This window comes from Nannobrachium achirus, assembly GCF_963921795.1.
Source record: "Nannobrachium achirus genome assembly, chromosome: 7".
In the NCBI taxonomy this organism is placed as follows: domain Eukaryota; kingdom Metazoa; phylum Chordata; class Actinopteri; order Myctophiformes; family Myctophidae; genus Nannobrachium; species Nannobrachium achirus.
In genome coordinates, this window is record NC_137816.1 from 70107247 (window position 1) to 70124081 (window position 16835).

At 42.0% G+C, this 16835-nt stretch overlaps 1 protein-coding gene across 1 annotated transcript in view; it reads right to left on the minus strand.

The window, feature by feature from the left end:
• Positions 1 to 16835, minus strand: part of LOC308288956 (NACHT, LRR and PYD domains-containing protein 3-like) — a gene marked incomplete at its 3' end in the record, with an annotated part of 43232 nt that overhangs the window by 400 nt on the left and 25997 nt on the right. The window contains exons 8-14 of the mRNA XM_080730429.1: positions 14454 to 14507; positions 12663 to 12931; positions 11420 to 11520; positions 5026 to 5122; positions 4761 to 4930; positions 3360 to 3399; positions 183 to 424 (exon numbers count right to left, since the gene is read on the minus strand). Of these exons, the coding sequence (XP_080586555.1) occupies positions 183 to 424; positions 3360 to 3399; positions 4761 to 4930; positions 5026 to 5122; positions 11420 to 11520; positions 12663 to 12931; positions 14454 to 14507 (973 nt within the window). The remainder of the gene's footprint in view (positions 1 to 182; positions 425 to 3359; positions 3400 to 4760; positions 4931 to 5025; positions 5123 to 11419; positions 11521 to 12662; positions 12932 to 14453; positions 14508 to 16835) is intronic.

The following is a 16835-nucleotide window of genomic DNA, read 5'->3' on the forward strand; positions in this document are numbered from 1 at the left end:
CAGGATCTATTGACTTAACTCTTTTGGTCTTCATAGGCCTACTACTATGTATACACTTTGTTGTTACATTGTTTCAAATGTGTCCTACAGACTAGACTCTGGTTGTCTCTTCAGAAAGAGAATCCATTTCATGGTTTAGTTCAGTAAATCTCACTAAGGTGTTAACAGTTAACATATTTTACCTCTTTGAAAGGCACGTTTCTCGGCAGCAGTAAGACACTCAGCTGCCGCATGGGACAACTTGGTGGTTGACGGAACAGCAGGACTTGGCCAAAGGTTGGTAGGATGTAGTTGTAAATCCTCCACAGCAGTCCAAACAGAGACAGGCGGCTCACGCTTACAACCACATGAGTCTGGGTCACTTCCAGTGGTTCTAAGAGCTCCACCCCATCCTCTGTGATGTGGACCACACAGAGACCGTAACCTGTGGGGGAAAGGGTGCCCGTAAAAGTATCAATACTGCAATGTAGAAATACGCTGTTACAAGTAAAATAATCAATATTTTAATGTGAAACTAGGGGTGTAACGATTTAACTGAATCGAAAAATAGATTTTAATTAATTTGCAATGATCTACTATATGAATATGCAAAAGCAAAATATCGTACCGTTTGGCTTTGTATCGTATGGAAATTAACTAAAAACTAAAAATGAGGGGTCTAATTACTTTTCCATTCCGTATAGCTACTCTTGGTCTATCGATAAATGTGTGTAATCTCTGTGTTCATGTTAAGGTGGGTTTGTCCACATGTGTTGACATATACTGTCCATGTTTTTCCTAGAGAATCACAGTGTTTCTTATTTATATCCATAATAATTCATTCTTCCCTTAAAAAAACCTGCAGTACTTTAATGTCACAGATTTAATGTCTTTGCTAAATAGTTACTATATCGATTTTAAACCATAATTGAATCACATCGTATCGCCATGAATGAACCAATATCGTATCGTCAACCATGTATCGTGATGCGTATCGTATCGCTATTAAATGTCTTGTTACACAAAAACATTTATTTGAGTAAAGGTACAAAAATAATGGTATCAAAATGTACTTAAAGCACCAAAAGTAAAAGTTCTCATTGTGCACAAGGTCCCATTTCAAGTTTTCAAATGTATAAAACTGTCTTAAAAATAGCAGATCTACAAGCTCACAATGCGTTGCAAATGGCCAAAATGTATAAAGGGCTGAAGTGGTGTTTTGTAATAATAATCAAAATCTACAAAGTAACCAGTAACTACAGTTTTCAAATAATTGTAGCGGAGTAAAAGTACAATATTTGCCTCTGAGATGTAATGGAGAAGATGAAAAGTACTGGAAATTGGAAATACTCCAGTAAAGTAAAAAAAATACATAAAAATGTAAGTACAGTCAGTCAGTCTACTTAGTTACTTTACACCACTGATCGTAACCTATGCATTTCTTTTTTTATTATAGATTCCATTTCATGGTAAAAAGCTCATAAGAAACGTGATGTATTTAACAACATGCATAAACCATCTCATGACTCAGTTGTCAGATGCTTCCATCGAACACAACATCCCTGAATGGATTTCAACATATTATTTGTTATGTTTCGCTGCATTTTGCATTTGGTCTGGTTAGCGTTCACACAGACACACAGACTTTGTTCAGTGAACCAGAATGTGTAACCAAATGAACATTGGGTCGTACAGGCTGTTCAGAGAACGTTTACTGGGAAAATCACTTCACTGTCAAACTACAATGGAGCAACAGCAGCGTATTGTGATTGTTTTTCATCATTATATATTTGCATTTTGATAAAATAAGAACAGTCGGAATAGTAAGTGCACATTTCAAAAAGAAAAGTATGTTCAGGCCCTTCATTTGTGCTCAGAATAATACTAATACCAGTAAGACTCCCTAATCGGGAGATAAGCGACCGTCAGGTCGCAGCGTGATTTTAGGGCAAAATGTGTAGGAGCAGTGCCCAAAAATGTGGTTCAAAAAATCGGCCTGATGGTGGCGCTATATGGGACATCCATATTGATGAGATGAGTGTAGACATACTGTGTACCGATTTGCGTGATTTTAGGGCAAAATCTGTAGGAGCAGTGTCCAAAAATGTGTTTGAAAAAATCGGCCTGATGGTGGCGCTATATGGGACAGATCCATGTTGATGACATGAGTGTAGACATAGTGTGTACCGATTTGCGTGATTTTAGGGCAAAATCTGTAGGAGCACTGTCCAAAAATGTATTTGAAAAAATCGGTGAGCTGCAGTGGAGGGGGTCCTCAAAGTGTAAGTAACTCCGTCCGTCCCTCCGTCTGTCTGTCACACCTCACACGCCACACTCTTGCCCTGCTCATATCTCCGCAACCGTTGCCCCGATCCATGCCAAATTTTGCACCCACGTTCCTTGCCTGCCAAACTACAACCTCCAAGGACCCCCGGAGCTCCAGGGACCATGTCCCTGGGGGACCCCCAGATGTAAAAAAATTCCAAAATGTGCAAAAATGGCCAAATGACCACCCCAACTGGCCTGCTCACGGGGAATTCCCGGGGACCACCAACTCCTGCTGCTCCACAACGGATGCAAAAGTGGTGGCGCCCCCAGTGGAGGACCCCCTCCACTGCAGCTCACAGAAAATGCCGTAACTCCGGCTAGGAGCGTCCGGGAGAGCCGGGGCCGGTACCTATTCGTCCGCCAAGGCAGCGTGGAGACCCCACCCCTCATTTCTCACATGGCCCTCTTCTAGCGCCACCATGAGGCCGATTCTTGCAAAACACATTTTTGGACACTGCTCCTACAATTTTTGCCCTAAAATCACGCAAATCGGTACACAGTATGTCTACACTCATCCCATCAACATGAATCTCTCCCATATAGCGCCACCTCCAGGCCGATTTTTAAAAACACATTTTTGGACACTGCTCCTACAGATTTTGCCCTAAAATCACGAAAATCACTACACAGTATGTCTACACTCATGTCATCAACATGGATCAGGAAGATTTTGGCAAAACACATTTTTGCCCTATTTGTGGAGATAAGTGACCTACGGTCGCTTATCTCCCGATTAGGGAGTCTTACTGGTTTTTTACATCTGGGGGTCCCCCAGGGACCTGGGGATCCCTGGAGCTCCGGGGGTCCTTGGAGGTTGAGTTTGGCAGGCAAGGAGTGTGTGTGCAAAATGTGGCATAGATCGGGGCAACGGTTGCGGAGATATGAGCAGGGCAATATTGTGACGTGTGAGGTGTGACAGACAGACGGACTGACTGACTGACTCACAGTTTGTGGAGGTTTTGATAGTAAGTGCGACCTGACGGTCGCAACTAAAGGCTTATAGAGCTTTGTGCTGGTGCAGGGTTCGGGCCCTAAACTGGCAGGATACATACCTTCACCTCCTTTCTGGGTTCTTGCAAACGTGTCTGCTTTCTGAAAGACAAAAAGAGGGAGAAGGGGTGTCATTATAATTGTAGATCTGCTTATGAAGAGAGACTAGTAGACTAGCCAGACACACCTTTATTAATTTGTGTTATCTTTATTCTAACCAGATTATTTCCAATCAGTTTACTGTATTATCTATTTTTCAAGAGAGACCTAACATATTAAATATAACGTATTACTCTGAGCGCACTCAAAGTGGCTGTAGGAGCCAATCTACAATAGAGGGTATGCGCATGCTTAAAGTGAACGGCAAATTGAGTAGCAATGTGAGTTTAATGTTGTTTAATTCAATCAGATAGGACTTTTCTGTTTGGATGTATGGGCTGTTAAGTCCAGAAAGTAGTGTTTTGCCACTCAGTAGGCGTTCCTGCATAACTTCCGGGAATGATGATGATATCACGTGCATACCCTCTATAGGCCTTCAAGGCCTTCATGTCTAATGCCTCTTTGTCGCCCTCTGCAGACATGGAGGAGAGGAGAGCATAAGAACCTGGCCTAGAGAAGGCCAGGTGTAGTTGATTGGAGGTTCACAGCTTTTTACCGCAGTTTTTTTGTTGCTGCTGCCTCTTATTCTATTGTAAGTTATATACAAAGTCTATTTATTACTGGCGCCAGCAGAGCGTGCAAGTACTGTAATGTCGGTGTCTCTGTGGCCGTGATGTGGAGCACGGCCAGCGCGCAGTACGGCTCTGCGCGGTCATAGCGATTTCGATCATTATAATGAAAATAAGCTTCAACATACTAGTTCACATGAACGATAATGATGTAACTAAGAGATTTGATTGGGTAATAGGCCTATATTTTAAATGGGCAGAATTACAATTAAACATTACAATGTTATGTTGACAGCCAGCCTATAATTCCACAACTTCCTACCCAAGATGCACTGCGCTTTCTCTCATCTCTCTATCCTCTGCCTGTTCCAGAGGATTAAATTAATTAAAACATGTATTTTCGGGGGAAAAAACACTGTTTTGCAATGTAACTACTGTACTTTTTTCTTCCCTTTTTATTAATATCACGTAGATGTGTTTCTTTTGGTACTTTCAATATAAAAACAATCTGCCCTGGTTTTTCTGTCCCACTGCGATTAAACTAATTAAAACATGTATTTTCGGGGGAAAACCCCTGTTTTGCAATGTAACTCTTGCACTTTTGTGTTCCCTTTTTATTAATATCACGTAGATGTTTTTCTTTTGGTACTTTAAATAGCAATAATGAGGCTATGAAAAATATTCCCCCCCATCCACCTCCATTATAAAAACAATCTGCCCTGGCTGTTCTGTCCCACCTAGTAACAAGAGCAAAATGGGGCGAGATTTTGCCAACAGAAGTGATTATATTCTGACCTGGGCTTGGCGCTGGAAGGGTCTCAGAAGGTGTTCCTCATGAACCCCAGTGGACTGACAGGCAGAGCACAGGTCATAGTCAGGACACACTGTGCACTTATACCTGGTCCCCATGATAGGATACATCTGACAGCCATCACAACCCACTCCAGGGTGCTGCATGCAAGGATCTGGCAAACAAAACAAGAGAAATGAATCAGTAATAAAAATTCCTCTGGAGGAGTTATATCATGGTGTAGATCCTTTAATGAAGTCTCAGTCTTACCGGTCTCATCTCCTGGTGACTCCAGATCTCTGACAAAGTTGGAAGGGAAAATACCAACTTTGCCATTCAAGCTGCCGGACCACCAGCCATCTTCAACCTGAAGGCAAGACACAACGTAATGTTCTGTTTAGTTGTTTTTCCCTCAAAATGTTTATCCTACGATTTGTAACCCATTTTTTCACGCGTTGCCAATGCCTAAGCTGTAATCCTGGGCTCTGCCCTCCCTCTGCCAACCTGGGGAGAGCCCAGAACTGAGCTCATGCTTCCTTCAGAACATGAGGAGTGAGCAGGCCGCTTCTTATCACCTGAATAGATGATGCACAGAATACACAGCCCCTGTGGTCATCTATTGTGCTATAGTAGTGCCAACATGGCTGCAACAGCCATGTTGGGGGATCGTCAGAATTAGTGGCCAATAGTGTTTCTACCTCCTCCCCTCCTTATGCTCCTCCTGTCATGCTCCTCCTGAGTGGCTGTGCGTGTGTCTGTAGCCTTTTTCCTCAGCGTTTTGCCATAGTAGCCTGTACATCCTAGACTCAAATCCTAGTCTGAAGACGTTATGCAAGCACGACCACCGCTCACTTCACATTGGGTGTGATTTTTTAAATTATTTTTCACCCAAAAAAGTATTTTTTTTTACAGTGTGCTCAATCCAACGTTCCGTTTTTGAGGTCATCAGAACGTGAAGGCACAACGTTATTTTTTACAGTGTACTTAACATCGGCTGCTGGTTCTTCCTTGCAGAGCTGCTGCTGTACAGCTAAAGCAGAAGCACTGTCTTCTGTTAGTTTGTTCTTTCTTGCATGTGATTTAAAGGGGAGCACATTGGACATGCAGCTCGTTTTGTGTTAGTAATGATGGCAGTCAGAACGTGGGAGGTGGCGGCTTGCAAAAAAACTTTTTACCACACTAGTCTAGTAGCCAGAATGTGAACCAAGACATTTTGAGTACCCTAAAGTTTTATGTTAGAAATGTTGAGTATGGGTCCCCAGCATGTAAAAACCACCGGATGCTAACTTGTATATGTTGAGCAATTTTCATAATCAGCCGCTAAAGTTGGTGTCCCATTAACTTTACATTACAGGAAAAATAAGCAAAAAATGTATCTGCTTTAAGTAGCATATGAGGGGTCTAACTAGGGGTATTTCATGATTCTGAATCCATTGCAAGCATCCGTTTTGCATGAAAAACATTCCTTGGGCTAAAACGGACCCCAGAAACATGTGAAAAGTGATGATTCGGCACTTTTCATCACTAAACCAAGGCCGATTTTTCGCCAAAGAATGATTTTCCTGCAAAACGGATGCTTGCAATGGATTCAGAATCATGAAATACCCCTAGTTAGACCCCTCATATGCTACTTAAAGCAGATTAATTTTTTGCTTATTTTTCCTGTAATGTAAAGTTAATGGGACACCAACTTTAGTGGCTGATTATGAAAATTGCTCAACATATACAAGTTAGCATCCGGTGGTTTTTATATGCTGGGGACCCATACTCAACATTTCTAACATAAAACTTTAGGGTACTCAAAATGTCCGGGTCTACAATGGGGCTCTATGGGCTGGCTACTAGACTACACTCTAGCTCGGACACAGAACAGGGAGACTTGTCCGTCCATGCAGTGAGCTTGGGCTCTTAACAACTGAACTAGGAAAGCTGATGCCTCATTATCAAAACTAGCATAGCACACAGGTGCAGCCAATGACTGTGACATTAACATGCACATTCTCGTGAAATACAGCCAGACTTTAGAACGCCTCTGCTTAGACAACATGTTGGCTGCGGTCTAACAAAACAAGGCAGCGCATTGCGTGTGTGATATCATCGCGCATGTTCAGGCATCAATAGCGGAATCATTAAGGACTTTGGCAAGGAACTGATACACGAGAACCGGTTCTCAACAATCTTCTCTTAGAGGCAGTGGTATCTGGCACGGCGATTGATTATATTATTGTAACGCCCAAACCACACCTATGCATAATGTAACAGGTAGCGCAGGTGTTTTTAGGGATAAAGCAGGTGTCCAAAAAAGCAACTTTTGCATGGGAACGACACCTTCCTAAATACTAAACCCCCAAATTACGGATTTAGATGACTTGTGTGAAAGTAGGGCCCAAAGTGTCTATTTTGGGATAAGTGAACATATGGCTGAGGGAATTTTAATACGCTCCCTGGACTGCAGAAAGGTTCTTGTTGGCTGTGTGTGGCCATGCAGGACAAAACCAGAACCTTCCTGCTGTACAGACACCTGGAGGTCGTAGCGGCACGGGGCAGGGTGGAGGAACCACGGCTTGGCTTTGTGCGTGAGCCTACTGTGGAGAAATGTGGGAGACTGAACGAAGCCAAACTGCTTCTCTTCAGTACCTACGACACCATCAAGGAGGGGAACTGATGGTGAGGTTGTGGAGGGTCCAGGAAGCGCATGGTGAGAGGAAGTACGGAGAAGCCTGGGGGGTCATCAACGAGATGACAGGACAGAAAGAGGACCAAGGAGGGACAGGTTGAGGGACACAGCCCCGAGGAAAGGGTGACGACATGGTTCAACCACGTTTTAGGGCTGCTGGGCACAACATTAGATGGGGAGGAGGAAGAAATACCATCATTCCTCCAGAACCTCAACATCAGTGACTGTCCCTTCATGGTCAGTGAGTTTACCAGGGCGAAAAACACACTGAGAGAGGGTAAGAATGCTGGGCCAGACCACATACCCCCAGAGGTTAAGAAGAACTGCGGTCTGGACAACATCATCCTACAGTTTTGTAATCCTGCCCTGCAAGGCAACGAGCTGCCTGACATGTGGTCTCTCTCTCCAACATTATCCCAGTGCCTAAAGCTGGAGACCTCTCCAAGGCAGACCACTACTGAGGCATCAGCCTGATGTATCGCTGCATAGGTGTACAACCAGGAGAGAACCGAGAATGAGAGAACCACTGTGGCCCAGATCTTGGTCCCAAGGAGAATTGTTAAGGAGGTGAAGAAGAACAGCCTGACTGCTGCATTGTGCTTCAATCCACAGAGGCACGCTGGTGAAGATCCTTGAGGCCTATGGTGTCCCTCCATGTATGCAGGAACAAGGTGGTGAACCCAGATGGCAACAGTAAGGAGTTTTGTTTTTGTTGCATTCCTTAGCCAATAATTTGTTCTCTATACTGAAGCATTATCTTACAAACAACAATCGAGCACCGACTCCAACTAGGTCAATTGACCCAGGGCATCATGGCCTGCAAAAAGCCCCAAAAATCGAGCATTTAACCACTACCAGTATACCAGTACATACAGACCAGTAGGTAAGGCAGGTAAGGTAAATTTATGTATAAAGTGCCTTTCAAAACAAAAGTTACAAGGTTTTGTACAATAAATACAATACAATACAATAAAACTGGAACATGACAATGCAAAACTGAGTTACAACAGAGAAAATACATAAATAAACAGTACATAGAAATAAACCAAATGTTCCCTTTTTTATGCAGAGGTAAGCTGTTCCAGAGAGGGGCTACAGAGAGCAGCTCTATCCCTTAAATTTTCTGTTTTGTTTTAGGAACCTTGAGTAGGCCCTTTTTTGAAGACATCTTCTCTAAAATTTTAGAATACAATAAAAGGTAGTTTGGAAATTGGTCTGTAGTTAAAAGGAAGTGACAGGTCAAGGTTAGGTTTCTTTAAAAGTGGGTGGATGATGGCATGTTCTAAGGAAATGTGCCTGTCTGAACTCATATAGACCAGTAGCATTGCACCATTACCAGATGATTCAATGACAGGCTAATTGCTAATAGCAGTTTTTCTATTTTTCAACGTTTCTTTTCACAATATAGTACGTTTGCAGGACGTTAATACATAGCTGTCTTCTTCCTGCTTAGCGTGTTAGCCAGGTGAGGGTAATAAATAAATATACCTCTTCCTGCTTAGCGTGTTAGCCAGGTGAGGGTAATAAATAAATATACTTCCTCCTGCTTAGCGTGTTAGCCAGGTGAGGGTAATAAATAAATGTACCTCTTCCTGCTTAGCGTGTTAGCCAGGTGAGGGTAATAAATAAATATACCTCTTCCTGCTTAGCGTGTTAGCCAGGTGAGGGTAATAAATAAATGTACCTCTTCCTGCTTAGCGTGTTAGCCAGGTGAGGGTAATAAATAAATGTACCTCTTCCTGCTTAGCGTGTTAGCCAGGTGAGGGTAATAAATAAATATACTTCTTCCTGCTTAGCGTGTTAGCCAGGTGAGGGTAATAAATAAATGTACCTCTTCCTGCTTAGCGTGTTAGCCAGGTGAGGGTAATAAATAAATATACTTCCTCCTGCTTAGCGTGTTAGCCAGGTGAGGGTAATAAATAAATGTACCTCTTCCTGCTTAGCGTGTTAGCCAGGTGAGGGTAATAAATAAATATACCTCTTCCTGCTTAGCGTGTTAGCCAGGTGAGGGTAATAAATAAATGTACCTCTTCCTGCTTAGCGTGTTAGCCAGGTGAGGGTAATAAATAAATATACTTCCTCCTGCTTAGCGTGTTAGCCAGGTGAGGGTAATAAATAAATATACTTCTTCCTGCTTAGCGTGTTAGCCAGGTGAGGGTAATAAATAAATATACTTCCTCCTGCTTAGCGTGTTAGCCAGGTGAGGGTAATAAATAAATATACTTCTTCCTGCTTAGCGTGTTAGCCAGGTGAGGGTAATAAATAAATGTACCTCTTCCTGCTTAGCGTGTTAGCCAGGTGAGGGTAATAAATAAATATACTTCTTCCTGCTTAGCGTGTTAGCCAGGTGAGGGTAATAAATAAATATACTTCCTCCTGCTTAGCGTGTTAGCCAGGTGAGGGTAATAAATAAATGTACCTCTTCCTGCTTAGCGTGTTAGCCAGGTGAGGGTAATAAATAAATGTACCTCTTCCTGCTTAGCGTGTTAGCCAGGTGAGGGTAATAAATAAATGTACCTCTTCCTGCTTAGCGTGTTAGCCAGGTGAGGGTAATAAATAAATGTACCTCTTCCTGCTTAGCGTGTTAGCCAGGTGAGGGTAATAAATAAATGTACCTCTTCCTGCTTAGCGTGTTAGCCAGGTGAGGGTAATAAATAAATGTACCTCTTCCTGCTTAGCGTGTTAGCCAGGTGAGGGTAATAAATAAATATACCTCTTCCTGCTTAGCGTGTTAGCCAGGTGAGGGTAATAAATAAATATACCTCTTCCTGCTTAGCGTGTTAGCCAGGTGAGGGTAATAAATAAATGTACCTCTTCCTGCTTAGCGTGTTAGCCAGGTGAGGGTAATAAATAAATGTACCTCTTCCTGCTTAGCGTGTTAGCCAGGTGAGGGTAATAAATAAATATACCTCTTCCTGCTTAGCGTGTTAGCCAGGTGAGGGTAATAAATAAATATACCTCTTCCTGCTTAGCGTGTTAGCCAGGTGAGGGTAATAAATAAATATACCTCTTCCTGCTTAGCGTGTTAGCCAGGTGAGGGTAATAAATAAATATACCTCTTCCTGCTTAGCGTGTTAGCCAGGTGAGGGTAATAAATAAATATACCTCTTCCTGCTTAGCGTGTTAGCCAGGTGAGGGTAATAAATAAATATACCTCTTCCTGCTTAGCGTGTTAGCCAGGTGAGGGTAATAAATAAATATACCTCTTCCTGCTTAGCGTGTTAGCCAGGTGAGGGTAATAAATAAATATACCTCTTCCTGCTTAGCGTGTTAGCCAGGTGAGGGTAACAAATAAATATACCTCTTCCTGCTTAGCGTGTTAGCCAGGTGAGGGTAATAAATAAATATACCTCTTCCTGCTTAGCGTGTTAGCCAGGTGAGGGTAATAAATAAATATACCTCTTCCTGCTTAGCGTGTTAGCCAGGTGAGGGTAATAAATAAATATACCTCTTCCTGCTTAGCGTGTTAGCTAGGTGAGGGTAATAAATAAATATACCTCTTCCTGCTTAGCGTGTTAGCCAGGTGAGGGTAATAAATAAATATACCTCTTCCTGCTTAGCGTGTTAGCCAGGTGAGGGTAATAAATAAATATACCTCTTCCTGCTTAGCGTGTTAGCCAGGTGAGGGTAACAAATAAATATACCTCTTCCTGCTTAGCGTGTTAGCCAGGTGAGGGTAATAAATAAATGTACCTCTTCCTGCTTAGCGTGTTAGCCAGGTGAGGGTAATAAATAAATATACCTCTTCCTGCTTAGCGTGTTAGCCAGGTGAGGGTAATAAATAAATATACCTCTTCCTGCTTAGCGTGTTAGCCAGGTGAGGGTAATAAATAAATGTACCTCTTCCTGCTTAGCGTGTTAGCCAGGTGAGGGTAATAAATAAATATACCTCTTCCTGCTTAGCGTGTTAGCCAGGTGAGGGTAATAAATAAATATACCTCTTCCTGCTTAGCGTGTTAGCCAGGTGAGGGTAATAAATAAATATACCTCTTCAATGAGGTCAATGATGTCTCCCACTCTGAGCTCCAGTTCATCCTCATCCTGTGTCAGGAAGTCAATCATCACCTCACACTGCCTCTTGTTCAGCTCTGCAATGACAACGACAGCACAGAATACACAGTTAGACCACTGGGAGCGTGTCGCTGTTACTACATCTCATCTTTTCGACACCCGACTCTAACCCTCACCGTAACCTTAACCTCCGTGGAGTGACTCACTAACCAGACGGTCGAAATGATGGGCGTTGGCAAAAGCGAGATTTCCCCAGACCACTAGCCTGATCAACAGCAGAGATAGAGAAAACTCTGACCTCTGATCAAACCACGTGTGACATGTATGCAACGTTTTGAAACCTTTGGAGCACACTTTTTAGGCCCTCACAACTGCAATTAACTCATCTGCTGCCATTTAACAAAACCTTCGTACTCTCATAGGCCAAACTGTATCCATAGACTTCCATGTAATTCATAGTGCACGGATCATGCACACCCATGCCTAGATAATGCACCACGTGTGTCCACATTGCTCACAGCTTTCAAACAAAAAAATCAGAATGGAAATCCGTTCAGGCATTCATGAGATAGCAGCCATTATGTTTTCCTAAAATGTAAACAAAGATGGCTGCCATGTTTGAAAGATGGGGTTGCTATGGGGGTTAAACATGCAATTTCGCGATCGCTATCATGCCTACTAAATGTTTTGGGGTCAAAAAAAAAAGTTTGAATTTTTTTTTTTTTTTTTTTAATTCTCGGGTTCCTCGGGCGTGGCAGGGTGGTACATCGCGAAATTCTCAGGTTCCTCGGGTTTGGCAGCATATGAGTTAATTTGTGCTATAAATAATAAACACTTAATAATTATAATTATGAACCATAAAGGTAATATGCTGTTATAATACAAAATCACACAGTGTTGTTTCAACATTGTTCGCCCTGTACTGTTCTGTTCTTGTCATTGTTAGTCTTGTTTTGTTTCTTGTTTTATGTCCTGAGGACAACGGATGAAATTTTGCTTTAAGCTAACTCTGACTGGTTTACACTAGGATTTGTGTAGGTTGTATTATGCAATGTCTCAATATCTCTGTGTCCATGAACTGGTACTGTCCTGTCCAAATAAACAAATAAAGTAAAGTAACGTAACATAGTATAGTTGTAACACGTAGTGTTATTCTCTGTCCCTTTGAACAAGAAAGGTGAAAGTGTTTGGACAATAGCTAATAGCAGCCAGTACTCACCAGGCAGGATGGCACAGTGTGGCATGATGGCACAGTGTGGCATGATGGCACAGTGTGGCATGATGGCACAGTGTGGCATGCGTAGCTGGCTGACAGCCTTCTGAGGACCCTGGATGTCAAACAGAGGCCCTGCAGGAGTCCCTCCTGTTGACTGGAGCCATCTGTCCTCCCACTGAACAGTCTTGTAGAGGAGATCAGCTTCCCTTGTCGTTCCAAACATCAACCCTGTGTCTCTGCAGTGGAACAGCCCCGCCCCGGGGAGCTGGAACCTGGGACACCAAACAATCATATGTATTGATGTTAAATATGTATGATATAAAACTATCATTTGTATTGATATTAAATATGTATGACATAAAACTATCATTTGTATTGATATTAAATATGTATGACATAAAACTATCATTTGTATTGATATTAAATATGTATGACATAAAACTATCATTTGTATTGATATTAAATATGTATGATATAAAACTATCATTTGTATTGATATTAAATATGTATGACATAAAACTATCATTTGTATTGATATTAAATATGTATGACATAAAACTATCATTTGTATTGATATTAAATATGTATGATATAAAACTATCATTTCTATTGATATAAAATCTAGATGATATTAAACAATCATTGTCATTGATACAATCTATTGACTAGATTAGGTGTCACGTTGCCACTAGGAATGTCAGATATTTACCTTTTTACCGATAACCTAGCCTAGTTCCAGACCCTGAATCGCTAGCCACACCCCTTTAATTTTTTTGTTTCTGCGATTCAGGTCTAGCATCTCATTGAGGAGGGCCTGCCTCGGTTGAAAATCCGATCGGCGAATCAGCGTCGTGAATAAGTGTCTTGTGATCAGCGTGGGTGGGGGTTTCCCAGAACTCATGTGTGTTTCCAAGTACACCAGCGCCGCCGCCGTACCATACCGCGCATCGCATCGCGGTAAAATGCGGTAAATTGCGGTAAAATGCGATCGTATCGATCTTGCTATGAAACACCAGTAGCAGGCACGTTGTGTTGTGTTTGATTACTAGTTCGTAGTGCTCCTATTCTGACTGTTTCTTTGGTTAGCAAGTAGCACTAGCAAGCAACAGGCTAGCCACTAGCCACCCACACATAACAACACTATAGCCGCAGTCCAATCCGAAGGGTTCACACTTTGAAGTGCGCATTTCAAGGGCTATGACGTCACTGGTCACAGATCTACAAGCTCACAATGCGTCGCAACGCAACGCATTGTGAGCTTGTAGATTGCTATTTGGCGCGGCCCAGTGACGTCATAGCAACCTCCTTGTTACATTTTATTTTATTCAGGTGGATGGACATTCTTTCATAGAAGATCTAAGTCCAGCCCGTATCAGATCGGAGGAGGAAACCGCACATTGTAGCCTACCTCATTCACCCTTTCTTCTCTCTCCTTTTGGTATCTTTATCCTCCTCCTCCTTTTTTTATTTTTTATTCCTCTCTTTTTTTGTCTTTCTTAGTCTTGTGTATCCTTCTCTTTTTTTTTGTCTTTCTTAGTCTTGTGTATCCTTCTCTTTTTTTTCTTTCTTAGTCTTGTGTAGCCGCCCCGTACAGGAAGTGATGTCACGACTCACTGACATCACTTCCTGTACAGAAAAAGGTCACTCAAGCGACAAGGTTTTTCAGGGTAAATGCGAGCTTCAGTCGCAATTACATGTAGCGTTTCTGTAGCAACGTAGTTTTTTTTTTGTGCTGACAGGTTTAAAATCACTTTGATAAATAAGAAGTTAATGAAGCTGTTTAGGAGGACTGACCTGTATTCATTGGCTGTGTGTTCTGTGTGCACGATGGGGGAGAAACAGACTGGCCTGAAAGACACAAACAAACAAACAAACAAACAAACAAACAAATGAGATTTTAGAGATAATTTTGGGTTTAATAATTTTAGCCCTATTTTATACATCTACAAGTTGTGTATCAAATTGTATTGTGTATCAAATTAATTTGATACAGAGTGCCGCCATTCACTGCGCTTTATTTTGAAAAGACCCAGAAGCCACGCAATTATAATTCTACCAATTTCCTATTAATAAGAAAGATGCTGCATTTTTTCCAATGGTGGAAAAAGTACCCCAATGTTTTACATAAGTTAAACGTATCATTCTGGAATCCACTTCATGTACGCCAGCCGCATGATAAACTCACACAGAACTGTGTACAAACCAGGACTCGACACGAAAGTGTCTTTTATATATAAATCTGTGTATTTAAAAATTATATTTCCACACAAATCTGCTTGTTAAAAAACATTGTTCATGTGAATATGTTTGTTTATGCTTTTATTGAAATGTCGAAAACACTAAATTCTCTGCCTCCCGGGGGCCGGCATCTCTCTCTCTCCCCGCCTCGGAGCCCTCTAGAAGAGATCCAGTAGAACTAAGACTAGAGGAGAAGAGATCCAGTAGAACTAAGACTAGTGGAGAAGAAGAGATCCAGTAGAACTAAGACTAGAGGAGAAGAGATCCAGTAGAACTAAGACTAGTGGAGAAGAGATCCAGTAGAACTAAGACTAGAGGAGAATAGATCCAGTAGAACTAAGACTAGTAGAGAAGAGATCCAGTAGAACTAAGACTAGTGGAGAAGAAGAGATCCAGTAGAACTAAGACTAGAGGAGAAGAGATCCAGTAGAACTAAGACTAGTGGAGAAGAGATCCAGTAGAACTAAGACTAGAGGAGAAGAGATCCAGTAGAACTAAGAAAGTGGAGAAGAGATCCAGTAGAACTAAGACTAGTGGAGAAGAGATCCAGTAGAACTAAGACTGGTGGAGAAGAGATCCAGTAGAACTAAGACTAGTGGAGAAGAGATCCAGTAGAACTAAGACTAGAAGAGATCCAGTAGAACTAAGACTAGCGGAGAAGAGATCCAGTAGAACTATGACTAGTGGAGAAGAGATCCAGTAGAACTAAGACTGGTGGAGAAGAGATCCAGTAGAACTAAGACTAGTGGAGAAGAAATCCAGTAGAACTAAGACTAGAAGAGATCCAGTAGAACTAAGACTAGTGGAGAAGAGATCCAGTAGAACTGAGACTAGAATAGATCCAGTAGAACTAAGACTAGTGGAGAAGAGATCCAGTAGAACTAAGACTAGAGGAGAAGAGATCCAGTAGAACTAAGACTAGTGGAGAAGAAATCCAGTAGAAGTAAGACTAGTGGAGAAGGGATCCAGTAGAACTAAGACTAGAGGAGAAGAGATCCAGTAGAACTAAGACTAGAGGAGAAGAGAGTAGAACTAGGACTAGTGGAGAAGAGATCCAGTAGAACTAAGACTAGTGGAGAAGAGATCCAGTAGAACTAGGACTAGAGGAGAAGAGATCCAGTAGAACTAAGACTAGTGGAGAAGAGATCCAGTAGAACTAAGACTAGTGGAGAAGAGATCCAGTAGAACTAGGACTAGAGGAGAAGAGATCCAGTAGAACTAAGACTAGTGGGGAAGAGATCCAGTAGAACTAAGACTAGAGGAGAAGAGATCTAGAGGAGAAGAGATCCAGTAGAACTAAGACTAGTGGAGAAGAGATCCAGTAGAACTAAGACTAGTGGAGAAGAGATCCAGTAGAACTAAGACTAGTGGAGAAGAGATCCAGTAGAACTAGGACTAGAGGAGAAGAGATCCAGTAGAACTAAGACTAGTGGAGAAGAGATCCAGTAGAACTAAGACTAGTGGAGAAGAGATCCAGTAGAACTAAGACTAGAGGAGAAGAGATCCAGTAGAACTAAGACTAGAGGAGAAGAGATCCAGTAGAACTAAGACTAGTGGAGAAGAGATCCAGTAGAACTAAGACTAGTGGAGAAGAGATCCAGTAGAACTAAGACTAGTGGAGAAGAGATCCAGTAGAACTAAGACTAGTGGAGAAGAGATCCAGTAGAACTAAGACTAGAGGAGAGGAGATCCAGTAGAACTAAGACTAGTGGAGAACAGATCCAGTAGAACTAAGACTAGTGGAGAAGAGATCCAGTAGAACTAAGACTAGTGGAGAAGAGATCCAGTAGAACTAAGACTAGTGGAGAAGAGATCCAGTAGAACTAAAATAGTAATTTTATGTTTGCTTGTGAAAGGGTGTCGCAATCAAAAAATAGCGGATCTACAAGCTCACAAAGTGTCACAGACACGATGTGAGCGACACGTTAAAGATGATGT